The sequence below is a fragment of the Neofelis nebulosa genome, chromosome 1, assembly GCF_028018385.1.
Source record: "Neofelis nebulosa isolate mNeoNeb1 chromosome 1, mNeoNeb1.pri, whole genome shotgun sequence".
NCBI classification, from domain to species: Eukaryota; Metazoa; Chordata; class Mammalia; order Carnivora; family Felidae; genus Neofelis; species Neofelis nebulosa.
This window is the reverse complement of record NC_080782.1, coordinates 83,255,602-83,279,620: the sequence shown is the minus strand read 5'-3', so window position 1 is coordinate 83,279,620 and position 24,019 is coordinate 83,255,602. Positions and strand designations below refer to the sequence as shown.

The window sequence follows — 24,019 nt, the reverse complement described above, 5'->3', positions numbered from 1 at the left end:
CCTAATTTCAAAATTTGGTCTTTTATCCTCAACTACCTGGAAATGAGTAGTGGCAACACTCATTTTTAAGATGTTTTTGATGCTGCCTGTGGGAGTGTCGCTCAGTTGGAAATTCGTTTAGATGAACTGACTTTCTTCCATTTAAGCATGCTACCAAGATATTTGGTTATTTAAAAAAACAAATGGCATGGTATGATAGTTATTTTTTCTCGCATGATGAAATAAATTCAGTAACAGATGACGGAAAATGCCCTTGAAGGGATATTTTAGTTTGGTTACCTACATGTACCATTATAGTTCTATGTACAAGATGGTGGAAAGGCTTTAAGTCTGCATGCCCTTGATAAATGTGTATCATATAACACTAAAAAAAATATGAATATAAAACGCTCAGAATTATTGGACCCCTATAATAGTTCTGATTTACCAACATTTTCCACAAGCAGATAAAGACATACCATTTGGTTTCTACTTTTAGTTTGTTAATTGAAGTCTTGCACTTTCTTGTCACCTTTCCGAACCAGGGCAATAAATCTCCACAAATATCACAGGAAACCCTGTGCCAACACCACCCACTACAAAGGGTATAATGATCAGGACTAGCAATGCAAACTAGTCAAGGGGTCATGAGTCAGCTACACTACAAAGTGCTTCTGTTGACTGTATATCCTACCTCCCTCACCATAATGTTCCAAGGAGTTTTGGCTAGCTACAAGGAGATGGCAAAATCATTCACAAAGAACAAACAGGCTACTATTAAAAAGAGGGAGATGGAGAATAACATATCCACCCTGGGAACTGAGACCCAAACTGTGAGTATCCATTTTTTCTTCTTTCCTTCAGCTCTCTCTTCAATTAGAGAAATGACAAAATTGTGGGGAAGACCTTTTGGAAGAACAAAGGTAATAAAAACATTTGGTTGACATTCAGGTAAACGCCTGGGTTGGACACTTTGGAGAACCACCTAGGTAATGAGTTCTTTGGATCTAAGGGAGGCTTTGAAGGGCGTTTAGAAAGTTGGCTTTTCAAGGAGTTTCTGAGACACCAGGGGTGATTTGGGGCCCAAGTAAGAGAAAATCCATTATTTATGGGGGCAAGATACTCAGGTTTATTTCAAGGTTGCCAAGACAATTCATTTGGTGGAACAGGAGCTAGCTTTCAGGGAAGAATCCTCTAGAAGAATGAAGCTCCCCTCTTTATCTCTCACATGCGTCTTTGGAGAATCTGAACAAGGTGGGAAGGATTCAGGCAAGATACGAGAGTAACTACAAGCATCCTCTATGGCAGCTATCACTAACTTTAATTCTACCTTTCTTCTGAGTCTTAACAGATCCAAACCAACAAGTATGCCTTCCAGTGAGGAGAATCTTTAGTAAATTGACTTTTAAAAATAGAAATGTTTTCCTTTACATCTTTCTCTGTATGAACTGAGATGTCACGTACAGGTAACACTCATCTTCTACCGTTCTATAATTTTATCTTTCCAATTTGAAGTTTTGCTACAGTCTGAGAATAGAGTAGAAAGACAGCCAATATACTGAAGAAGTATTAAAGGCAAACATGGAGTTAGTGAAAGGGACAGACTGAAGGGTGGAATAAGAACTGTGGTCACAGATGAACAGACCCCTTTTCTTTACATATGCAGCACACGCACATACATCTGGGGTGATCTAAACCCCTTTTGGTTGCACACCCTGCAAATCATATACACACCCCTATTATTGCATCTACTATATTCATGTACTTGACTTAGTTGTTTGTTTCTCTCATTAGACCACAAACTGTCCTGGGAAGGGACCCTCTCTTAATCATCTTTGAACAACAGCTAGTGACACGCCTGTAGATGTTTAATAAACTTTTGTTGAATGGAAATAGTCCTGCATAAAAATTAGACAATTTTTGGGGTGCCTAGGTGGCTCAGTCAGTTGAGCGTCTGACTTCAGCTGAGGTCATCATCTCACGGTTTGTGGGTTTGAGCCTGGCGTTGGGTACTGTGTTGACAGCTCAGAGCCTGGAGCCTGTTTCAGATTCTGTGTCTTCCTCTCTCTCTGTCCCTCTCCTGCTTGTATTCTGTCTGTCTGTCTCTCTCTCTCTCAACGATAAATCAACATTAAAAGGGGTGCTTTGATGGCTCAGTTGGTTAAGAGTCGAACTTCAACTCAGGTCATTATCTCACAGTTCATGGGTTCAAGCCTGGCGTTAGGTTCTGTACTCACAGCTCAGAGCCTGGAGCCTACTTCAGATTCTGTGTCTCCCTCTCTCTCTGCTCGTCCCCCATTCATGCTTTCTCTGTTTCTCAAAAATATATAAATGCTAAAATTTTTTTAAGTGAATAAACATTGAATTTTTTAAAATAAAGAATATTAGACAATTTTTGACCCGGAAAGAAAGATTAGACTAAAATATTTATACATTCATCAAATATTTTTTGAGCAACTGCTATACTTCTGTGTCTGAGACATCTTGCTCTGTTCTGGGCATAAATACAAAAATGTGAGATACAATGAGAATAATTTCGACCTGGTGATAAAGACCCACAGTGAGGTGACTATTACAATATAGTGAGACAGGTATGGGATCTCAGAGGGGTCAGTTCACTTATCTTCTTGGTATGACTTGGTAGGGGCACGCTGGTGGTAGGGGGAGAGAGTGAGAAAGTCAGGGATGATTTTGTAGAGAAAATGATAAAGATGTGAGGTGGTTACCCAGGAACATATACATGAAATATTAAAATCTTACTGGGTGGCAAAATAGTATTAACTACAAAATACTTAAAATGTACACAGACTTTGACCCAGAAATTCTCCTATGATGATAGTCCTAAAGGGCATTACCAGAGACCTGACCAAAGATTTGGTTAGAATTTTATTTACAGCATTAATTGAGATGGAAGAAATATTTGAAATACTTCTAAAAGGAGTGTTTAAGAAAAAATTATTCATATGGTGAAAATTATGTAGCTAGTAATAATCATGGGGTTTTCCACTGATTTAAAGGATCCTCTGGATATGCTGCTGATATAAAAAGTAGATGTACTGGGGCACCTGGCTGGTTCAGTCCATTAAGCGTCCAACCTGATTTTGGCTGGGGTCATGATCTTGGGTCATGGTCTCATGGCTTCATGGGTTCGAGCCCTTCTTTGGGCTCTGTGTTGAAAACGCCAAGTCTGCTTAGGATTCTCTTCCTCCTCTCTGTCTGCCCCTCCCTTGTTTGTATGCACTCACTCTCTCTTTCTCTCTCCCTCTCTCTCAAAATAAGTATTTAAAAAGTAAATGTAAAAGTAGGTGTACTAACTGTGCATGTAAGGTGATCCAATTTTTTGTAAATGACATGCCAATGCCATGAATATATTATTTTTAAGGAAAGAGTAGAACGCATAGAGAGAATGTATCAGTATTTGGGAAACCACAAATACACTCTGCTCCAGACATCACTGCTTCCAATGCAGCTGCTATCCTGGCCATGCTCAGTCCTGGTCTCCTGCATCCACCACCCCTCAAAGCTTCCTTTTTCCCCAAGGTGGGAAGCAGCAACAGGAGCAGTATGCTGCCGCTCCTTCTCCTTCTCCTCCCCACCCCCCTTCCTCTCCTCCCCTGCCTTCTCCACCTACCCCCCCCCCCCCCCCCCCGTCCCCTGGGGCACAAGGCCTCGACCAGCTGCTGCCTGCTGGTCAACTCCAAGAAGGTCCCTCCAAGTTCCTGGTGCAGCTCGAGGAGGAGGAGCCTCTGAGGCAGACCCAGAATAAGGCGCTGGGGAGACCCGGCTTCAGTGGCTGCAGCGCCACCATGTAGCACACTTGGACCTCAAGCCCTTCACATGTGGCTCCTTTGGCAAGCACTTCAAGAGCTCCAGCCACCTGTCACGTAATCAAACCACAAACTGTGCCAGGGGTGGCTGGCTACACGCACGTCCCCCAGAAGCATGTGTGGCTTCCAGGACAACTTGAGCCTGGCGCAGCACATGTGCTTCCACAAAGTTCGAGACCTGGCCTGCTCTGCTCCTCCCTGGGCCACCGTGTTTGTCTCACACAAATTTACCGGCTTTGCAGAGGTTACCTGCTTCCCCTGGGTAACCCAGGTACCCATCCACATGATGAGAAAGGCATCATTCCTTCCTTCCCCTGCTTCTTACTATGCTACAGGGACCAAGTTGCTGCCCTCTGGGGGCCTGCTGAATGGGCGCCCGTGGAACGCAAGGAGAGAACAGACTCCTGGTCTGGGAGCCAGTTAGAACCATGTTCTGGTCCAGCCTCAACGTGGGAGCCTTTGCAAGCAGCAAAACCTTGGTTTCCTGTGCTCCCAAGTGGTGAAACATTGTTTTGTGGGTAAAAGAGATGACAAAAGCGCAGGGGCACGGCCTGGTTCATGTTTGTAACTCCCTCTTCCACCCAGTACCCTCACCCTTTGTTCAATAAACATTCTGCATTTGGAAACAAAAACAAAAAAAAAAAACCATACAAACAAACAATTCTGCTGGAATTCGGGGGAGACAGAACTGAAGGTACGGTTGAATGGGGCCTGCCTGTGAGGGGATCTTCCACAACATGCTTGAAGATGTTGGAGAAAGACCAAAGCGGCCTGAAAATCAGAAGTTTGTCTCAGAAGGGCTCATCTTCCTAAAGGTCTTGAGGTAAGAATTCAAGGTGTAGTTGGGATAAAGCTGCCAGATAAACACAGAACATCTAGTTACATCGGAATTTCAGATAAATAATGATCACTATTTTAGGATAAATATCTCTGTTTATCTCAAATTTCAATTTAACTGGGCATCTGTATATCTACTGGCTACATCTGGCAACCTTAAATTGGGGGTGAATTCAGAGAGCTTTAGGGGCTAGAGTTTGAGAGAAATCTGCGGGGTACAGGCCTTGTCATCTACTGAGACTGAGGGGATAAGAGCATGGTGGTGAGGTGGGGGGATTTTGAGCAGTGTGGAAAAATTGTAGAAATCTATTGGTCAGTGTCCAGAGCCTGATGAGGTGACGATCATTGATGATCACTGGTGTCTGGGGACACCAATCTGTCCAGTGACTGATTATCTGGCACAGCTAAGCAGTTGATGAACAGCTTTGAGGGCAGTCATAGGGGATAAACTTTTCTACTGACATCTGATTGGCTGTTGGTTTCTACTTTTTTTTTTTTTTTAATGTTAGTGACTGTGTTGGGAAACTAAAGGTCTGGTTCTTTTCATGGTCCTTCTCAGATTTTTGCAAGCTGGTGACCTTCTGAAAAAATTGAGAAAATTGCTGTTGAAATAAGCAGGAAGAAGAAAAAACTGATCATCCATTTTTAGATGTGTTTACAGGCTGTATGACTCAGTGCTGCTTCTGTTAAGAGCAAGTATGTGGTCTTTTTTGGTACTGAGATGCAAACAGAGGAGGCTTGTGGTCTATGCTACTTTTCGTGAATGATAAAGTACTGAAGCAGAGAAGGTCTAACTGTACATTCAAAGTGCTTTGCTTATGGAGTCCTCTCTTCTCAGCCTGCTTTGGCCAGCCTCTTTAGATTCTGTTAGGAATATTTCACTTGTTCAATACTCTACTTATTCATATATTACACCATGGACTTCTTTGCAGCTGGCTGAGAAAAGGACAAATGTATTTGGTTTACAGGAATTCAGGTCAAATAAGCAAATGTTTCTTTGCTGGCTTGTATTTGGTGGACCATCCGAAGTCGTCCAACCACCGGCATTTCTAGCAACAAAGACAATTCTCTCTCCATAAGCTTTATTTCTATAAATAAGTGCTCTGGGTTTAATGGGAACAGATCCAACAAGAAATAATAGTATGATTCTAAAGGGGAAAAGCAGAATTGAGGGCTTTGCCATTTAAGGAAGCTAACAAAACATTTCAGCATTTACTAAAGTATTTTAGCAAGGCAGAATTTGGCTCAATTTGTGTCACAGTCACATCATGAATCAGAGAATGATTTCATTGATTTACCCTACTCTTTAGTCTTTTAATGTCTCCATTGATTAGGCAACTGAGATTGCTATGTGGGAGGAGTATCATGACAGTACAAATGAATGTTCTTTTAAAGTGTAATTAAAAAACACCTCTTGAAGAATTTTTGTATATCAATAACATTAAAAGTCTTTTAATCACTAATTCTCATCTCTGGTTTACTCTTCCCATCCATGTTCACCTGGGTGGATTGAAGGTGGTCCTACAGGTCATGAACAATTTTGAAATCAGTGGGGTCACCTGGGATCAAACAGGGACCAACACCAATTTTTGAGAGGTCACGGGGAACCTCATAAGAAGGATTCGGGGGGATACTTGATTCCATATAAGGCTCTGGACACTTAGAAAGTAAGCCCTTGGGAAGGGCATGCCCAAGAATATACCATGGAAATAGCCTGGGACTTTAGAACAGGGTACACTCTAGGTTCCTATCTCACTTACTCTATGGAGTTCATTATTTATCTTCTTAGAGTTTGAATTTCCTTATTTGTAAAATGATGATAAAACCATTTAGAGTAATTTACTTGATAAAGTTATTATAAAGAATTAAAAGAGATAGTGTGTATAAAAAGGCTTAGCAGGATACCTGATACATAGAAGTTGCTTAATAAATAACTGTTCCATTTCCCTGAAGAGAAGGAGGATATGGAGGCGAAGTGGGGAAAATGAGGGTTTTCCATCAATCTGCATGCTTGAAGGTGGAATTCATACTGCTGGCTTTTCTACTGTTTTTTTTTTAATGTTTATTAATTTGAGAGAGAGAGAGAGAGAGAGAGAGAGAGAGAGAGAGAGAGAGAGACCATGAGCAGGGGGGAGGCAAAGAGAGAAGAAAAGAGAGAGAATCCCAAGCAGGCTCTGTGCTGTCAGCACAGAGTCCAATGCAGGGCTTGAACTCATGAACTGTGAGATCATGACCTGAGCCGAAATCAAGAGTTGGACGCTCAATCAACTGAGCCACTCAGGTGCCCTGCTACTGGCTTTTTTAAAGCTCAAGGGAGAAACTTGCTCTAAAGGTATCCAGGGAGACATGAGATGTATCAAAATACAGTCTCAAGAGTAATGCACTTGACTGGTGGTTAGAGGTAAAAACTTCAGACAGATTGACAGACTCTAATACCCATTCTGCTACTTTCCAACTGTATGCCTGTTCTGTGTCCCTTTGGGTAAGCTGGCTGGTTTCTCTGTATGTAAAGTACTAATAATGAAACCTATGCCCCACGAGGTGCAAGAGACCACTGATTTGCTCGACCAACCCAGGTCTTTCCTTCTCTGAGACTTGATTCCCTTCTCTCAAGGAAAAGCTCTTATGGCCATGCTTATTCCACATGAGAATGTTCCCTTGCTTACCACAGAGGAAGAGACCATTTGGCACTTAGGATGACCCAACCCACTGGCTAGGCAGATATAATCAGCTTTTCTCTCCTGGGGGCGAGATGAAGGACATGAGGAAAGAATGTGCCTAACATGGTGACCAAGGCGTAATGAGCATGCAGTAGTGTTTAAGCGCCAAGTAAAGGCAACTTCCTGGTATCTACTCTTTAACTTAAAAATTTCGGTCTACAGTAACTATAATGTGGGTAGTTGGGACAAGCCTAATGGGCGCTGCAGGAGGGACTTTTCCTCAGCGTTTGGAGTGACAGCTCAAACCAAGACAAGTATGACATTCCTGTCTTTATATCCCCTTCATTGCCGAGACATATCTGAATGAAGCATGTATTTATTCAACAGGTTTTTTTTTTTTTTTTCTGGAAAAGCCTAACAATTCTCATGCCAGAAATTTTAATGTCATGGTCTGAGTGTAGGTAGACTCAGATGTAGGACTGCTTATTTTTAACAAGTCCAATTGGGAACCAGCAGAGGTGAAATACCACTTCTAACCACGCCTCTTTCTCATATGCACCTCTGAGCCTACAGCATTAGCCTCAGGAAGGGCTGTTTCCTTACCCTGTTCTCAAAGGGTTCAGCTCATTAAATGCAGCAAAACTTACTCAGCAAGGATTACATCTCATTTTTCTCATTAAACTAGAACAGGCACCACAGTAGAGAAAAGATAGGGGGTTTTAGCTCCTACAATTTTAAGCATCCAAGAAAGGAAATGGTCTCCTTAATAAACAATAAACACACAAAGAAATCCTTTCCCATTTTGGTATTAATCTCAACTATCAACCCATATGGTGAAGACAGAATTTTTACCCATTGATGCACTTTTCATCTCTCATAGTATTTCTTTTCTTTTTTTTTTTTTTCAACTTCTTATATCATGGAAACGATACTTCGGTTTTTCTCTTGCATACAAAGCTCAAGGTCAGTTTGATTTGTTTTTCTTTTATAATTTTCATCCTGATTGAATTTTCTCAGCTGAATGTACAAATGATGTTTGTTTTTTTTTTTTTAATGACAGAAAATTTGCCAGCCCACCCACCCTCCTTCGTCCTCCTCTCTCTGTCTCTGTCTCTGTCTGTCTCTCTCTCAAAACAGAAAGGTTTTGGGGTGCCTGGGTGGCGCAGTCGGTTAAGCGTCCGACTTCAGCCAGGTCACGATCTCGCGGTCCGTGAGTTCGAGCCCCGCGTCAGGCTCTGGGCTGATGGCTCAGAGCCTGGAGCCTGTTTCCGATTCTGTGTCTCCCTCTCTCTCTGCCCCTCCCCCGTTCATGCTCTGTCTCTCTCTGTCCAAAAATAAATAAAAAACGTTGAAAAAAAAATTAAAAAAAAAAAAAACAGAAAGGTTTCTAGAATCACACAGTGGTGTGGTTAATAAGGACTCAGGGCAAAATACCTTCCTCCAGTGCTATGCACTATGCGGTAGAGTCAGTTAGGCAGAGCACGGCAGCCCCTACAAACACTTTCCCTTGATTTACATATATGTGTATGTATGTGTGTATGAACGTATATGTATATGTACAGAAGTGTGTGTGTGTGTGTGTGTGTGTGTGTGCATATGTGCATAAACTGTAAGCAGCAAGGTGTAATCCAGGTTTGTTTTCAAAAGGAGCAACTAGTACAAATGCACAGTTAGGTATGACAGAAGACACATGATTAGACAGATTGGATTTAAAAATTACATAAAGTCTTGGGGCGCCTGGGTGGCGCAGTCGGTTGAGCGTCCGACTTCAGCCAGGTCACGATCTCGCGGTCCGTGAGTTCGAGCCCCGCGTCAGGCTCTGGGCCGATGGCTAGGAGCCTGGAGCCTGTTTCCGATTCTGTGTCTCCCTCTCTCTCTGCCCCTCCCCCGTTCATGCTCTGTCTCTCTCTGTCCCAAAAATAAATAAAAAACGTTGGAAAAAAAATTAAAAAAAAAAATTACATAAAGTCTCAACGGAGCCACTGAGTAAAAAACTGAATGAAATGTTGTGATTGCTGCTCTGGCATCTAGGAAGACAAGAATATGTGGATAGTGTGTTTGGGCAAATAAAAAGCAGTTACTTAGAGTTATGGAGTGTAACTGGCATTTCATGAAACTTGAAGGAATAAAATGTTGTTTGTGGCTAAAGGGGAACTCCCTTAGAGATATGCCTAAAACAAAAGATTTGGTAAATACAATATTGGAATTATATTTTGGGGGGAAAAGGGCAGTAGAGAAATTTATATAGTAGTAACTTCAGTAGTCATAAAAATTCCTAGAGAATTGTAAACCCAAGAGGATACATGATAGGCTACTATTTCCCCTGTAAAAGTGGACCTTTCCAGACAAGGCAGGTGTATTCTGGAGGAGATGACAAGCAAACTCTACAGTTACAGAATTTTTCACTAAGAATACTCAAACCAATGACTAAATATTGAAGATAAGCCCTCTCATAGGATTAAGAAGCTGGAACTAAATTACCACTTTTTCCTATTTACAAATAATCTTATTTGCAAATTTGTCTCAAGGCAACTGAATGAAAAATAGATATTCTTCTCTCTCGACAATCTCCCCGAAATAAACGCAACAAAAAAGCAATTGTCTGAGTGAGTCTCATTTCTTAAAGAAAACATCCTGGATTAATTGATAAAAGCACCTATTAGTCCCCATGACACCAATGCTTATGGCATTTGGGGCTTGTCTCTCAGTGTGAAATTTAAATATATATATATATATATCCATAAAATCCTTGCTAATAATAACTTCTCATCTGTTAATACTGCCTAACCATTAAAATCTCTGTTAACAATCTCATGTTTGGTTTGCTAAAGCTTACAAAAAATATTTTCAACACTTCAAGCTTGCAAAACACTTGCCAGAGAAAGTGGCAAGTACAAAGATGAACAGAGTCCCCTCCCTCAAACATACAATCATGTGAGAGAAACAGAAATATATACAAATTAAACAGGAAAATAAACATGGTGTTTTGTTGGCAACTTTGCCATGTAGTAGACGGCTGTGCATCAGGATGTTTCTCTTACTTTGATGATAAAGAAAATTATCCTGAAGAAATTGGTTCTCCCTGTGTTACCATTTAAAGTGTGTTTTGCTTGCATTGTTTAAAAGGGAAATTGTTTTAGGTCACAGGTATGTTTTTGCAACCGTGATGATGCTATTATAATAAAGTATGACATAATGTTACTCAACTGATGATCAAACAACTTTGGTTCCTGTACCCTTATGGACATGGTAGATGGCAGCGACTCCTGACTGGAAATCAAATGTAGATTCTTAATGGCCGAAAAAAAAAAATCTATGTAATCTGATGAAGACAAACAGCTACCAAATAGATTCCCACATTTGAAAAACCTTTAAAGTCTTCTCAGTAACTATCTATAAAGTTATCAGATCGCAAATGTCCTATTTGGAGAAGACACCTCCCTCCATTCATTTACATATAGGAACGCTTTTTGAAGTTGTATGCTCGCTAAGGGTATAGTGACTGAGATAATCTAAGGGGAATGAAAGTTGGCAGAACAACAGATATGATAATAATGTGGGGCTAGCTTTTGCTTCTCAGTCTAGAACTCTTTTTGAGAGAGAAGGCTGTCTCACAGACTCTAAAAACTTTCGAAAATGCCAGAGAGGGCAGGTGGGTTCAGTATAATTATTCCTGGGTTAAAAGAAAGCTCTTTATCCTCCAGCTGGTAATTCTAATACAACCCTGACACAAAGAAAGATATTTGCTGTTGTTCAGTGAATGTTCATTGAATTAAGGTACTTTATGCACTTTTCCAGGCCAACAACCATCAATCATTCCTTCCTTCCAATGACAGACTACAGAGAAATGTCTTAAATAAAATACATTCGTTTGATCTGATCATAAATAATTTCATGACATTATGTCTAAATTCGAGATTAAGACATAAAAACAAATAAGGAGAGCAAAAGAAATACTCGTTTGAAATAATCCATTTATAATTAAAAATCATAGCTCATTCTTTGGTGGGCTCTTGATTTTAGTTCCTACCAAGACAAGTCATGTTAGAAATAGGTGATACTTTTTATTCTGTTAGGACCAAAGAATTGTTAGTTTTGAACTGATTAAAACTCTCATCCAAACTTGAGTATTTATAAACAGAATTTCTAGTTTGTAAAAATGAATCGATGTTGGCCTTGTCAGAGCGACTCGGAATAAGAACAAAAACACATACGAATAAGAAAGTAGAAACTTACTGTATCACGTTGCCTGTTATCTTTCCCTGATATTATCAAGAAGTAGTTCCATGTCAATAGTAACAACAAAACCAGTGGTATCATGTAGAGCTCAAAGTTCCAGACAACAAAGAGGAAGAGCTGGAGGAGAAGGAGAGAAAAAAAGATGAGTCAACTCAGACTTTCATTAAATGGACTCTCTTATCCATACTCCACTTCAAAACCATAAAACTAAATGCTTGAGAATGGAAAGATTTATCCTGAAAACAAAGACTTGAGAACTTGTTAGGCATTTTTCTAAAAGCACAACTGACCCCTGCAAACTTACTGTTAAGATTTTTACTTTAATTTCTATGAAGGAAAACTGTTATCATTACACTGTCAATGAGGTGATTTTAATTTTTCTCCCCTAGTGAAATTATTGTTAGGTTGGACAAAATACAGTTAAAAAAAAAAAAAAGGCTGCCCAATGAGCTTCACTACATTGTCAGATACAGCCTCTATCTGCCTTGATGATAAATAATGAATCACTATTTAATATCATGGACTTTTAAAAAAAAGTCTCACAATGCAACACGCTTCATAGGCAGATGAAAATACCAAGTCCGCACCTGAGAGCAAAGATCTCACATTATGAATAAAAGCAGTGCTACCAAGAAGTGTAAAATAACCAGCACTGTGTACCAAGTGTGACTCGCCCTACCCACCCCACCACTCCCCACCCCCCAAGTCTTGTAATCCTGAAGAGATCATCTGAATTCTCTGGGTCTGTGGCTCTGGCTACCAAATAAGGCAACATTAAGTCAGATGATTTAGTGAAGGGAGTGAAGAGCTGGATTCTATTCCTAATGCTGACTAGTCCCATAACTTTTGGCACCACATGCATCCTCCTTTCAGGGTTTGCCCCTGTAAAATGGAGGTGATGAGAGTATTCACCCGAGAGGCTGTGACAATTACACAGTTGAGACGTGGTAAGAAGTTAACACACTGCTTGGTACCCAATAAGCTCTCAAACCCATTTGTATTACTGTGTAAATGTTTAGCAATACCTTCTGAAACTCAGAAAGTCAACTATGGTCGACTAAAGTCCTCAGGTAGTACTTATTCTGTTACTGAGAAGTGGAAAGTCATCCTCCTGCTAAGGTTTAGTGGAACCATGGTATAAGTGGAGATTTGAGCCAGCTGGTTGGGGTAATACAGACATCTTGCATTCGACAGGCCAGACGGGTTAGGAGCAATGCCCTAAGAACATTCCTGCCAGGCATGGCAGCATGGACCATTTGCAGCCTTCTCAATAAACCTCAGCCAAGCATACAGCTTATTAAGATGGCAGAGAAAATGAACTTGTGTGGAGTGGTAGAGAACACCCTGTTTTTAATGTTTATTTATTTATTTTGAGAAAGAGAGAGAGAACGAGTGGGGAAGGGGTAGAGAGAGAGGGAGAGAGAATCTCAAGTAGTCTCTGCACTGTCAGCAAAGACTCATGGGGCTGAATCCCACAAACCTTGCGATCATGATCTGAGCAGAAATCAAGAGTCGGATGCTTAATAGACTGAGCCACCCAGGTGCCCCAAAGTGTTTTCATTTCTAAACACAGGACTATAGACCTTATAACCTTTAACATCCCTTTCCTAATATTTAAAATGACCTCATGACATTGTGCCATCTATTTTTTTATGTGACATTAAATCCTGAAAATTATATATTTTACTAAATTATTGGATATTTATAACCCACACCAGTAAATAATGATTTAGTAACCCAAGAAATGAATTTTGGACAGAATTACATGGTAACTATAGATTCAAGTTCGTGAATAAGAAAAATCTCAAATATATCAATGCATGAGACATAAGCCTTATCTTTTCTTTCATGAGAGAAGTAGAAGGATCTCCAGAAAAAGCAAATATTTCTATTTAAGTTTTGAAACTTATGCAATATATGTAAAGATGATACAAATTATAATTGATGGTTTTGATTATTCTATTAAAATATGTTTTTAAAAGATAATTCTTTATTCAGGAAATGAATTAAGGCAAATTTGATGGACATGAACACATGTAAAAGGAAAAATAATTTTTGGCTGGGATCCATATTAATTATTTACACATTTATTAGTAAAATTTAGGCTGTTACCAGAAAATATGCTCTTTAAGGACAAGGACTTTTTCTTTTTATTCACTGTTCTATCCCCAGAGCATAGAACAGTGCTTGGGCACAGTAGGTGTTCAATAAATATATATTTGCTGAATATATGAATAAATGAGCATTAGGTTCCCAAGTCTTTTAACAGAAGTCTACTTAATTATTGTTTAGTAAAAGTAGTATACAGCCACTATATAGCATCAAGTAACTTCATGAAAATGTATTCAGAATTACAACCTGGGGGGCACCTGGGTGGGTCAGTCCGTTAAGCATCCAACTTTGGCTCAGGATATGATCTCACAGTTGGTGGGTTTGAGCTCCATGTGGGGCTCTGTGCTGACAGCTCAGAGCCTGGAACCTGCTTCAGATTCTGTGTCTCCCTCTCTGTCTCTGCCCCTCCCCCACTTGTACTCTGTCTCTTTCAAAAATAAATGTTACAAATAATTAAAAGAAAAAAGAATTATAACCTGGGATGCCACTAACTAGTTTCTCTCTGAGGCACATAAAGATTCTCTATCCATTCTGGCTATGCAGTCATAAACTTGACTTGGTGTGTTTTGGCCTCAGGGATAGGACTCAGATGATTCCAGTTAACAGCACCAACTCTAATTATTTTAAATCTATTAAACGCATATATTCCATCTTGTAATGTCCACTCACTGGTGTTAGAGTTCTGATAGGTCACCCAGAATAATGTTACTTGGGACGCCTATGTCTCAGTGTTATCTGGAGGACAGGTATTGCATAGAATAAGCTTTCTAGATGATAACTAAGTAATCAAGACACGTATCATACCTTTTTCTTCTCTAGATTCAACATTACTAGTTACTTAAAGCACCAGTCACAAGGTATGGTTCACTGGGCACATCTCCATTGTGGGCATAGTCCTCTCACCACATCCAAATCCATACAGCAAAAGCTTTCTTAAAATACAGCACTCAGGGGGTGCCTGGGTGGCTCAGTGGGTTAAATGTCTGACTTTGGTCCAGGTCATGATCTCACAATTTGTGAATTCAAGGCCCGCATCAGGTTCTCTGCTGACAGCATGGAGCCAGCTTCAGATCCTCTGTCTCCCTCTCTCTCTGCCCCTCCCCTGCTTGTGCTCTCTCTCCCTCAAAATTAAATAAACATTTAAAAAAATACAGTACTCAGAACTGTACATGCCTAATTAATACCTATGGTATTTACATGTCCTACCAACATGGGCACCAGAACATAGGATGGGGAAAGATATAGAAAAGAAAAAAAATAAAGTAGAATTTCACTAGTTTTATGGATCTTGGAGTAGAAAAATAATCTTCTCTATTTTGTGTTCCTTAAGAATCTAATAGTTGGATGATTAGGTAAATCATCTGCTGCTGACAGTATCTTTTTGTTAAACTCTACATACAAAAGCATTCTTTTTTTCTTTCTCAGTATCTAACTGGAGATTCCAAAAGGTCAAAGACAAAAAGAACATAAATACAGATTAACAATAAAAGGTACTTATTGAATATTTCCTATGTGCTATGTAATAGTGCTCAAAATTAGGATATGACATGGTTTCTGGATTCAGATTGCTAGGAATCACTAAGAAAAAAAAAACAACCAGTCACTATAATATTAGTGATCATTATAATACTTGTTAGCTGGAGAGGATCCTCTAATTAAGAGAGGCCTCAAGGGAGGAAAAATGCCTTTTAGCTTCTTGTTTCCACACTCAAGCTTCCTCTCCCTGGGGCCTATCTGCACCGAGATTGATCCTCTCCTCTTTTCCTACAGAAAGCCAAGGTAACACTCAAGACCAGGTCCTCAGTGTCCTACTAGGGCAGTACAAGAAAAATGGCTGGGAAACCTCAGGAAAGCCAAGACCATACAGGATCTATCCTTGGTCCTGACTCCACTTATTCCTAAATTGGAGAGAAAAAAGTCAGATATCATAACAGGCCAAAATGGGATGGAAAAAGAAATCAAGGAATGATTAAAAAAAAAATCTCTGACACATTCACAGAATATAAATACAAACCATAAAAGTCCTAGCATCTATCCTGACCCATACTTCCAAAACCCAAACTGAACCTGGTCCAAATTGCTCACTCATAAATCATCACTAAATAAATGGTAGTTGTTTTAAGCTACTAATTATGAAGTGGTTTGTTATATAGCAAAAGCTAACTGATACACATCCTTTTTTCCAAGGAGACAATGGTGTATAATAAATATGGTGTGGACTAGAAGACTGAAGAAGTGGTTTTAGTTCCATTTCTGCTATTTGACCACAGGACCTTGAGCAAATCAGTTTTTCTCTTCTATTTTATTCCATTATTTATAAAATGGAGATGGTAACACCTGCCTATTTCACAGGTTGGCTGTGGGGAACAACTCACGTAAAGTATAAGAAAACACTTCATCACAAAGTATTCAGTAAGTGCAAGTGTTATCAACTCAATGCTTTTCCTATTTAAATTGTTTCTGCAAAATTCAAAGACTTTATAGACTAATCCTCCAAGAATGGCCAAAATAATAATTCCTCTTTGAGAAGTTATAGCAGATGGGGAGTGTTTCTTAGAGGGATTTGTGTTTGAAAGGCATTTGCTGGAAGGAAATCTTAAGTGTTAAACAGAGGGCTTGCAGTTAAAATTTTGCTAATAGTTAAAACAAGAAAAATCCAAGTCTTTACATAAATTCATTATTTCTAGTAAATGACACTAGCATACATTGCAGATTGTGTGAAATCTAAACTCAAAACAATCAGGCTTTTAAATGTTAACCATTTTTAACAATCTCATGCCCCTTGATATAAAAGAATCTTGTTCTCAACTAGCAGTTTTGTGAATGTTAATTCCTGTCCCTAATTTTTTTCACTTTTAAATCCATATACCTTTCATCTAAATCAATGTTATCTTGCCTATGATATTAGCATCGACATTACAGAATGCAATTACTTGGTGTCTATTTGGGCTAGGCTTTCTTTTTGTTTGTTTATTTTTAATTTGGGCCAGACTTTAAAAGTAACCTAAATTTTAATCATAAATATTCAGAATTTTTTTTTTGAAAATCCATAACTTATGGAAAGGTAAATAATATAATTTATTATCAATCGTGTCTTGTATCACGTTACAAAAAAGAACTTTAGGGAAAAAGTCCTGAAAGGTAGGCAGAGAAGGCAGAAGATACTGTGTTATTTTGCAAATAGGTAAACTGAGGCTCAAATTTGAGAATTGTCTAGGGACACCTGCTACTGAGAGGCAGAGCCAGGTCTTCTGACTCTCAATCCAGTGTGCTGTTTTTCCACCAATGCTCCATTGCCTCTAAGGTAAAGAATTTTATTGAATATTGATGGGCTACAGTTATCAATTATTTATTGACTGATCATTTAATTTGTAGACTTCCTGTATGTTTATTTCTTTCCTTACTCTTACTCTGGGATACCTACTTTTGTATTAGTGCAAAGAAATGGAACACCACTTCTTAGGTGTTCTGGTTAAAGGTTTCACACAGCAGAGAGGTCAAAAACTAACGGTCAAATGAGGTTTGGGGAGCCAATTTCATTCTTCCCCTTTCTCACTATCTTGCATGGTTCTGAATAATCAAGAGTTGGCTATTCACAAGCTTTTTATTAAATGGGGTCTTCTTCTATCCAAAATGTTTAGAAGAGGTTAGCAAGGTGGCCATAAAGCCAGAGATTAGAAAAATGAATGAGCCAATTACATTTTTTCAGATTAACAAAAGCCTTCCTTTTTCACATGAAGATTAAACAAGCAAACAAAAACCCTTTTTACTAAGAAGCTAAGTGAAGGTGGGCTCAGGCTTTTTGCTCATATTTAAACAAGGCAAATTATATAAAGTAGAGGGAATGATTCAAAATACTAAGATTTTAGAGCAACACCATTTCTTAGGAGATGTAAGACATGCAGGATTTTTCTTTCTTTGAGCCTAGGGTCTTGAGAGTCCCAGGCAGGACAAGGCCATTCACATCATCCTATCAATTGATGCTCTCATTGAAGTGCACTGGAAGATGCCTGCATTCAATGATCATTCAGCGCAACACATGACAGTTCCCCTGGGGGAGCACACTTCAAAAAAATCATTTAAGTTGGAATATTGAATATCCTATTCTTTTGCAAACTACAGTATATTTTAAAAAGAAATCTCATCCAAAATGATTAACACTTCCTACTGTTCAGGAAAAAAGCCTGCCCTTTCAGACTAACAGCTGTGGATCATTAGCTCTCCAGTGATGAGATGTGTTTGATGAGTATTTTTCTTTCTAATTAAGAGATGAGATTCTCTATTTGACTGTCTCTTCAGAAAGAAGTGAGGAAAAAATTCTCTGCCTACATGGAAAGGCCCTCTCCTACAAAACAATTAATTATTTCATGGCCCTTTTAGAAAATCCTTTTCCTCCCTAATTTCAATTCATTTTTTTTCTTAAACTTAACACATTTACACCCAGGCCCTCACAGTATTAACCCATTTTTTACCCAGCGTTCCCTCTCTGATGTTTTCCTGTTTGTTTTATCCTTCAATAATAACTATTTTAGAAAAAAAAAAACAGGATGAGGAAATGTATCAAAAGTACATATATGCTTACCCTAACAGAGAGCATCTGGTATGGTAATAATCTCTGATATGAGAGAGGCCTCAAATTAGAAAAGTAATAAATACCTACCATTTGCCTGTTGAGGAAGTGGGTAGTGCAGTGCTTTAAAACAAACGAAAACAACAACAGAAACAACTCTAAGGTGCTTAGCATTATATAAAAAACTCTACCAATAAGATTAGCCTTAAAGAAGAAAGCTAGGGAATGTAGAGCGACACCTAAAAATAACAGCTTTTCTTTTTGAAAAAGACATCAACAAGGTTATAAAATTCTTGAATTAAAAAAACATGATTCAAGAGTAGAGTAAGAAGCAAATGAAAGAACTCTTGGCAAATTAGTCTCATCAGATGCTTCTTTAAATCCTTTTAGGCTCAAGGAGAGAAAGGAAGGAAGGAAGGGGAAAGCATCAGCTTTCAAAAATTTGGGTACTGTGCTGCCACATCCCTCCCCCATGGTGCACTTGAAAATATGCGAGGATATTTTTCATTGCAACTGTGGGGTGGGAGCAGGGAAACACTGGCATTTGCTGGGTAAGGCTAGGGGCGTGAAACACCCTGAACTATGTGGAAGAGTCCTGCCCAGTGAAAAATTTTCCTGTCCCAAATGCTCCCGGCACGCCTCTCAGAAACATCGCCAGTTCTTTCACATAGACAACAGACCATCCCCAACTTAGCAAAGAAGAAATGGTAGGCGTACAAACAAATGTATACAGAAGAAGGGCAGATATGTTTCCTAGATGATGGCAAGAATTCTGACGGAAGGACTTAGGGTGAGGCAGTAGTATAGAAAAACATGCACTCAGTCATTAGCGTTTGCTCTAGTTTCTTTCTCGCCATCTATTAACATTTAGCATTTCTGAAAAATATGGCTAAAGAACTGGAGGTTAACCCATTCTGCCTATTTACCCTCCCTTGGATTAAGTCAGACTCTGCACATCATCAGTCTTCAGAACTTCATCTTCTGGGAAGGGGGTGGTTTTGCCTTGATTTAAATAGCCAGATGGCATCACCACCTGCTATAAGGTCTTTATTTCTGGTTGGTTCCACTAAAGCCTTTTGTTCCACCTCCAATGAAAAGAGGAGAGAAGATAGGCAAAATGAATTCGATTAATTCCCAGCATAGTGATACTTTTCCAAGATGATTTTAAAGTATGAGATGCTGCTCTTTTGAAGAGAGGTTTTATTTTGTTTGGACTGTTTTCTAAAATAAACAGCAGGGAAATGGTGACAACCTTAGACCCGATGGATTGCTCCAACTTGTGCCATTTCCTGGGGTCATGCCACAATGGTACAAGGAGCATTATCATGTTCAAATGAGCCTCATACAGATGCTCATATACAATGATTTCTCTTCCCTTCTCTCAGCTAGAATGAGAATTGAGATGGCTCCCTCTACTGCTTTCTTTGTGAGTAGTTTCAACCAGATACCAAACTGCCAAGACTGTTGGTTTGTTGTGTTTTGTTGTGCCTGTGTGTGTGTGTGTGTGTGTGTGTGAGCATGTGTGTGTATTTTGTGGGTTTAGAACAAAAACTCAAGCACTCTACTAAATGATCCCTTATAGTGACTTGGAAAAATATGTCAAGAGAACCATCTATCCCCTTTCGGGTGACAGGAGGAATATATGGTTAGGGGTAGGAAAAAAAGAGAGAGAAACTGGTTAACGTGTTGGTAAAGCTTTGAATTGAATGCATATTATATACTATAACTTAGGTCATTATTTGTTGATAGGTTGAAAAGTCTTTGTTTATTCAGATTTACTTAGACAACTTATAAATACAGATCAGTAAGTTCTAATTCTTTACTTCGTGAAACTGTGCACTGGGTTTTTGAAGTTGCTTCTTGAAACTTCAAGTCCACAATCTTAGTACACCCAAGCCTTTTTGAAAAGCATAGCTTGACTCCATCTAGTAAAGAAGCACATGTGACAACTAGATAGAACTCATTTGAAGATGTCTTACATACGACTCACGGAAACAGCTACAGAAGAATCTCCACAACAAAATGGACCAAAAACAACCTCAAAGATGGTGCTATCAACTAATCATAGCATAATGCACACTACTTTCCTTGATGGAGATATTATATAAATATAACCTGGCAGCCAGGAGGCTTGGAAAGTTATTTATTTATTTAGATTTTTTTTCTCTGTTTCAGCTTACAACTTGTACTGATATTTCATGTCATTTTTATCAAAGTCAGAGATGAAAGGCTCTGGCTTTGCTTTGAGAACACTGACAACTCCAAAATGTAAAGCCCAGAGTATGTCCAACTTGAGCATCACGTCAACCACACATGAATAACTGATAAGAAATCCCTGCAATGTTGTGCGTCTAATGTTAGTAAAAGTTGGGATGTAGAACGAAAGTGACAAATGCTTATAGATGCCTGGAGAATGTTGATTCTCTGAGGTCCCTTTCATTAGAAATTAGTACATTACCCAGTAGTTTTTAATGCCTACTACAGTACCAAATACAGTTAAGTTTTTCATTTTTTTAAATGTTTTCTTTTTATTTTTGACAGAGAAAGAGACAGAGCATGAGCGGGGGAGGGGCAGAGAGAGAGGGAGACACAGAATCCGAAGCAGGCTCCAGGCTCCGAGCTGTCAGCACAGAGCCCGACGCGGGGCTCGAACTCACAGACTGCAAGATCATGACCTGAGCCGAAGTCGGACGCTCAACCGACTGAGTCACCCAGCCGCCCCAAGTTTTTCATTTCAATAGCTTTATTATTCATAGAAGTTCTGCTCATTCGAAATCAGGCTGCCTGCAAAGTCATTCTGGCAGATTACACAGATCAATACATATCAAGGAACAACTGCTTTAAAAAATATCTAAAGACTATATAAAGAAACATGTAAGAATGTGTTAAGGCTGTTAAGTTCATTGAAACTTGTCTTTCTCTAGTGTCTCTTTTCTCAAGGCTTCAACTGGTTCTGGAAGGACCCATGACTATCTGACTAGTATAGGTAAAGAATATTCCATACTTTCATTTAAAAAAAGAAAGTATTTTAATGTTGATTCTCAATTTGTTTTTGTTTTTTATTTATGCCTCCAGGGCTAATGAAAAAAGCATATTTTTTTTCGTGATATTCAAGTCATTGTATAGCATTCTGATATCCCTTCCTTTTAATTCCTAAACTATTACTAACAAAATTATTGGATTAAATGTTTAAATAATATTATTTGGGGATATTGTCATAAAAATACGCCATTATTAAAATATACTTCCATATATCTTCTGAACAATATTACCTGGGAGTATTGTCATACGCACGTGCCGTTTCTATGTATTTTTCTAGGCTTTAGAAGTACTGTAAAGGTTTGTTAAGGCTTATTGAAGATAGTCATCTTTTACACTTTTAAAGAAATGAATCTGTTACCATTACTATTTTTGAAGTAAGTTCTTGATCAACTCCCTTCTTTGTGTGTGTAAATGCTGTGAGTAGACTTACAAATCTGATACCAATGTTTGCTGTTGTACAGAATGTAAAATTTTCCCTAAGCTTGAAATCTGGCTTTAAAGCTATCTCCATCATGAACAGGTACAATATTTAGGGCAACAGCTGGCACTTCAGTTGCTCATGGGGGGAAACTCCCTCTGTTCTATATACTGTGCCAGAAAATAGGATACTCAGCCAAACACATGTTAGTAAAGTCTGTGATACAAGTTACTTTAAAAATTAGTACTGTAGTCTTTATACTCGCCATTCTATGTCACTGAATAGGAATGCCTTTAAAAAAGTGGATGATCAATTACGGTGACTGCTTTTTGATGCAGCAGCTGATATGCAGAGAGCTGTACCCTGCCAAATTTTGGGATGTTGGGTACCATTCTGATTCATTTCCACTCAAATTATCTCACTCAGACTTATTCAACTTACCATGAATATCTTGCCTAGGCTATTGATTTTTGATTTTTCTTTTTAATCCTTTTAATCCTTCATGATACAACATAGTGGTTATTGTTGGTTATTCTTTGTCTAGATTTAATACCTTCATTTCAATCTTAAAATTGCAGAGCCAAAGTCAGAAAGCGTGTTTTAAAATTTTCACCTTTATAAATATATTTAAGACCTAATAATATCATATATTTCAGCTATCTTGCCAGCTTCTGAAACTTCATCTCCTATTCTGTCTTATAATTTTCTAATTTTCTCCTTCACTGGTCTCATTCCCCCCAATCCCTCTGTTCTGGAAAAACTTCAAGAGTTATGTTTAGCAGCTCTAGCTATGTCTGAACATTTCTCTTTGCAATTCAAATAATCATCTTGGGCTGATTTTAACAGCCTTCTTTACTCCATTCCATCTTTTAGCCTTGCTGTGTAATGTTTACTGATGAATGTCTTTCTCCCGTTTCTTAACAGATCTAAGTGGTGTAGTTACTGCACGGGAAGCCTAGAGGTTTGAACACTAAGTAGACATTTCTCTTGGCTATTTTCCACACCTCCAAACATTCTCTTAAATGCAACAGGGCTTGTGTTTCAATGGTAACAGAAGTTATCAGAGAACACTAGTTTAGACAGCAAGCAAGCTGAACTCCAACTGTTCCAACAGCCTGACTTTTACAGTAAAAGGAAAGGCCCTGGGCCAAGACCACTGAGATGAGCAGGTATTTTTAGTTCACTTGTAGGCCAGCTCTAATGTAATTCTGAAATGTTTTCTTCAAACCAAACCCAACTTTTTCAGGGCTGTCCAAATCTGTTTTCTTTTATAGCAAGTACAAATTCTTGGAGCAAGGGAAGCATGCGTATCATTTGCAATGCTGCTGCATGTCTATGGTGTTGATGCCCGATGGCTCAAATTAGTCCGCCAAGCAGATGAGCGCATTGTAATTAGCTCTTGTCAAACTGTTAGAAATACAAAAACCATTTCCACTGTAATAAAAATTATGAAAAAGAAAAATCTCTCATATCATTTTCAGCCAAAATAGTTCCTGAAATGTTTGGTAGTTTAGGATTCCAGAGTTCTAAAAGAAGGCCATTTCATTTTCAGAAAAGCTTTCACTTCATTGACATGGATATGCTGACATGTATTATCTTTCAGGCGTTTTTGTTGTTGTATTTGATTGTCTGTAAAACCTCGTTTCTAAAAATAATCTGTTGGGAGTGGACACATTTTGTTGAGCCACATGGTACTGATGTATGATTCTCAACAAACATTTAAACTTCTTCAAGTATTTTTTTAATCAAGGTTTTCTGACTTCTATCAGTGTGTTATTATTTTCAATTTTCCTGATTAAATATTACATTCTTTTTCACAAAAGAGGACATTAAGGAGGCAGGATCACAGCTTCAGATGGGATAACTCTGATGTTAAACTCCCATGTGATGATCATCAGTTTCTTGGGGAAAATTTACTTGGATATTCACTGTTGGGACAGTGACTCAAAGACTACCTTGCTCAATATTTAAATTATTCACAAGCTTCAGGAGGCTTCTTGAACTCTCTGGAATTTAATGTCCTCTCAAAGAAAAATATGAGCTATTAATAGGTGGTTATTTTCCAAAAGTAAATCTATTTATTTAAAAAAAATTTCAATGTTTATTTTTGAGAGAGAGAGAAAGAGAGTGAGCGAGTGCGAGTGAGTGAACAGGAGTGGGGGGGAGGCCAGAGAGAGAGGCAGACACAGAATCTGAAGCAGGCTCCACTCTCTGAGCTGTCAGCATAGAGCCCTAAGTGGGGCTTGAAACCACAAACCGTGAGATCAGGACCTGAGCCAAAGTCAGATGCTTAACTGATTGAGCCACCCAGGTGGCTTTTAAACAAAAGATAAGT

The 24,019-nt window shown here is 38.8% G+C and overlaps 1 protein-coding gene across 19 annotated transcripts in view; it reads right to left on the bottom strand.

Moving 5' to 3' along the window:
- The window catches only part of MCTP1 (multiple C2 and transmembrane domain containing 1), a 535,749-nt gene that overhangs the window by 83,685 nt on the left and 428,045 nt on the right, over positions 1-24,019 (bottom strand). For 15 of the 19 annotated variants that reach the window (XM_058706103.1, XM_058716425.1, XM_058698881.1 and 12 more), the window contains one exon: positions 11,540-11,659. The exons of the other annotated variants lie outside the window; for them this stretch is intronic. In XM_058706103.1, the coding sequence (XP_058562086.1) occupies positions 11,540-11,659 (120 nt within the window). The remainder of the gene's footprint in view (positions 1-11,539; positions 11,660-24,019) is intronic. 19 annotated transcript variants of the gene reach the window in all.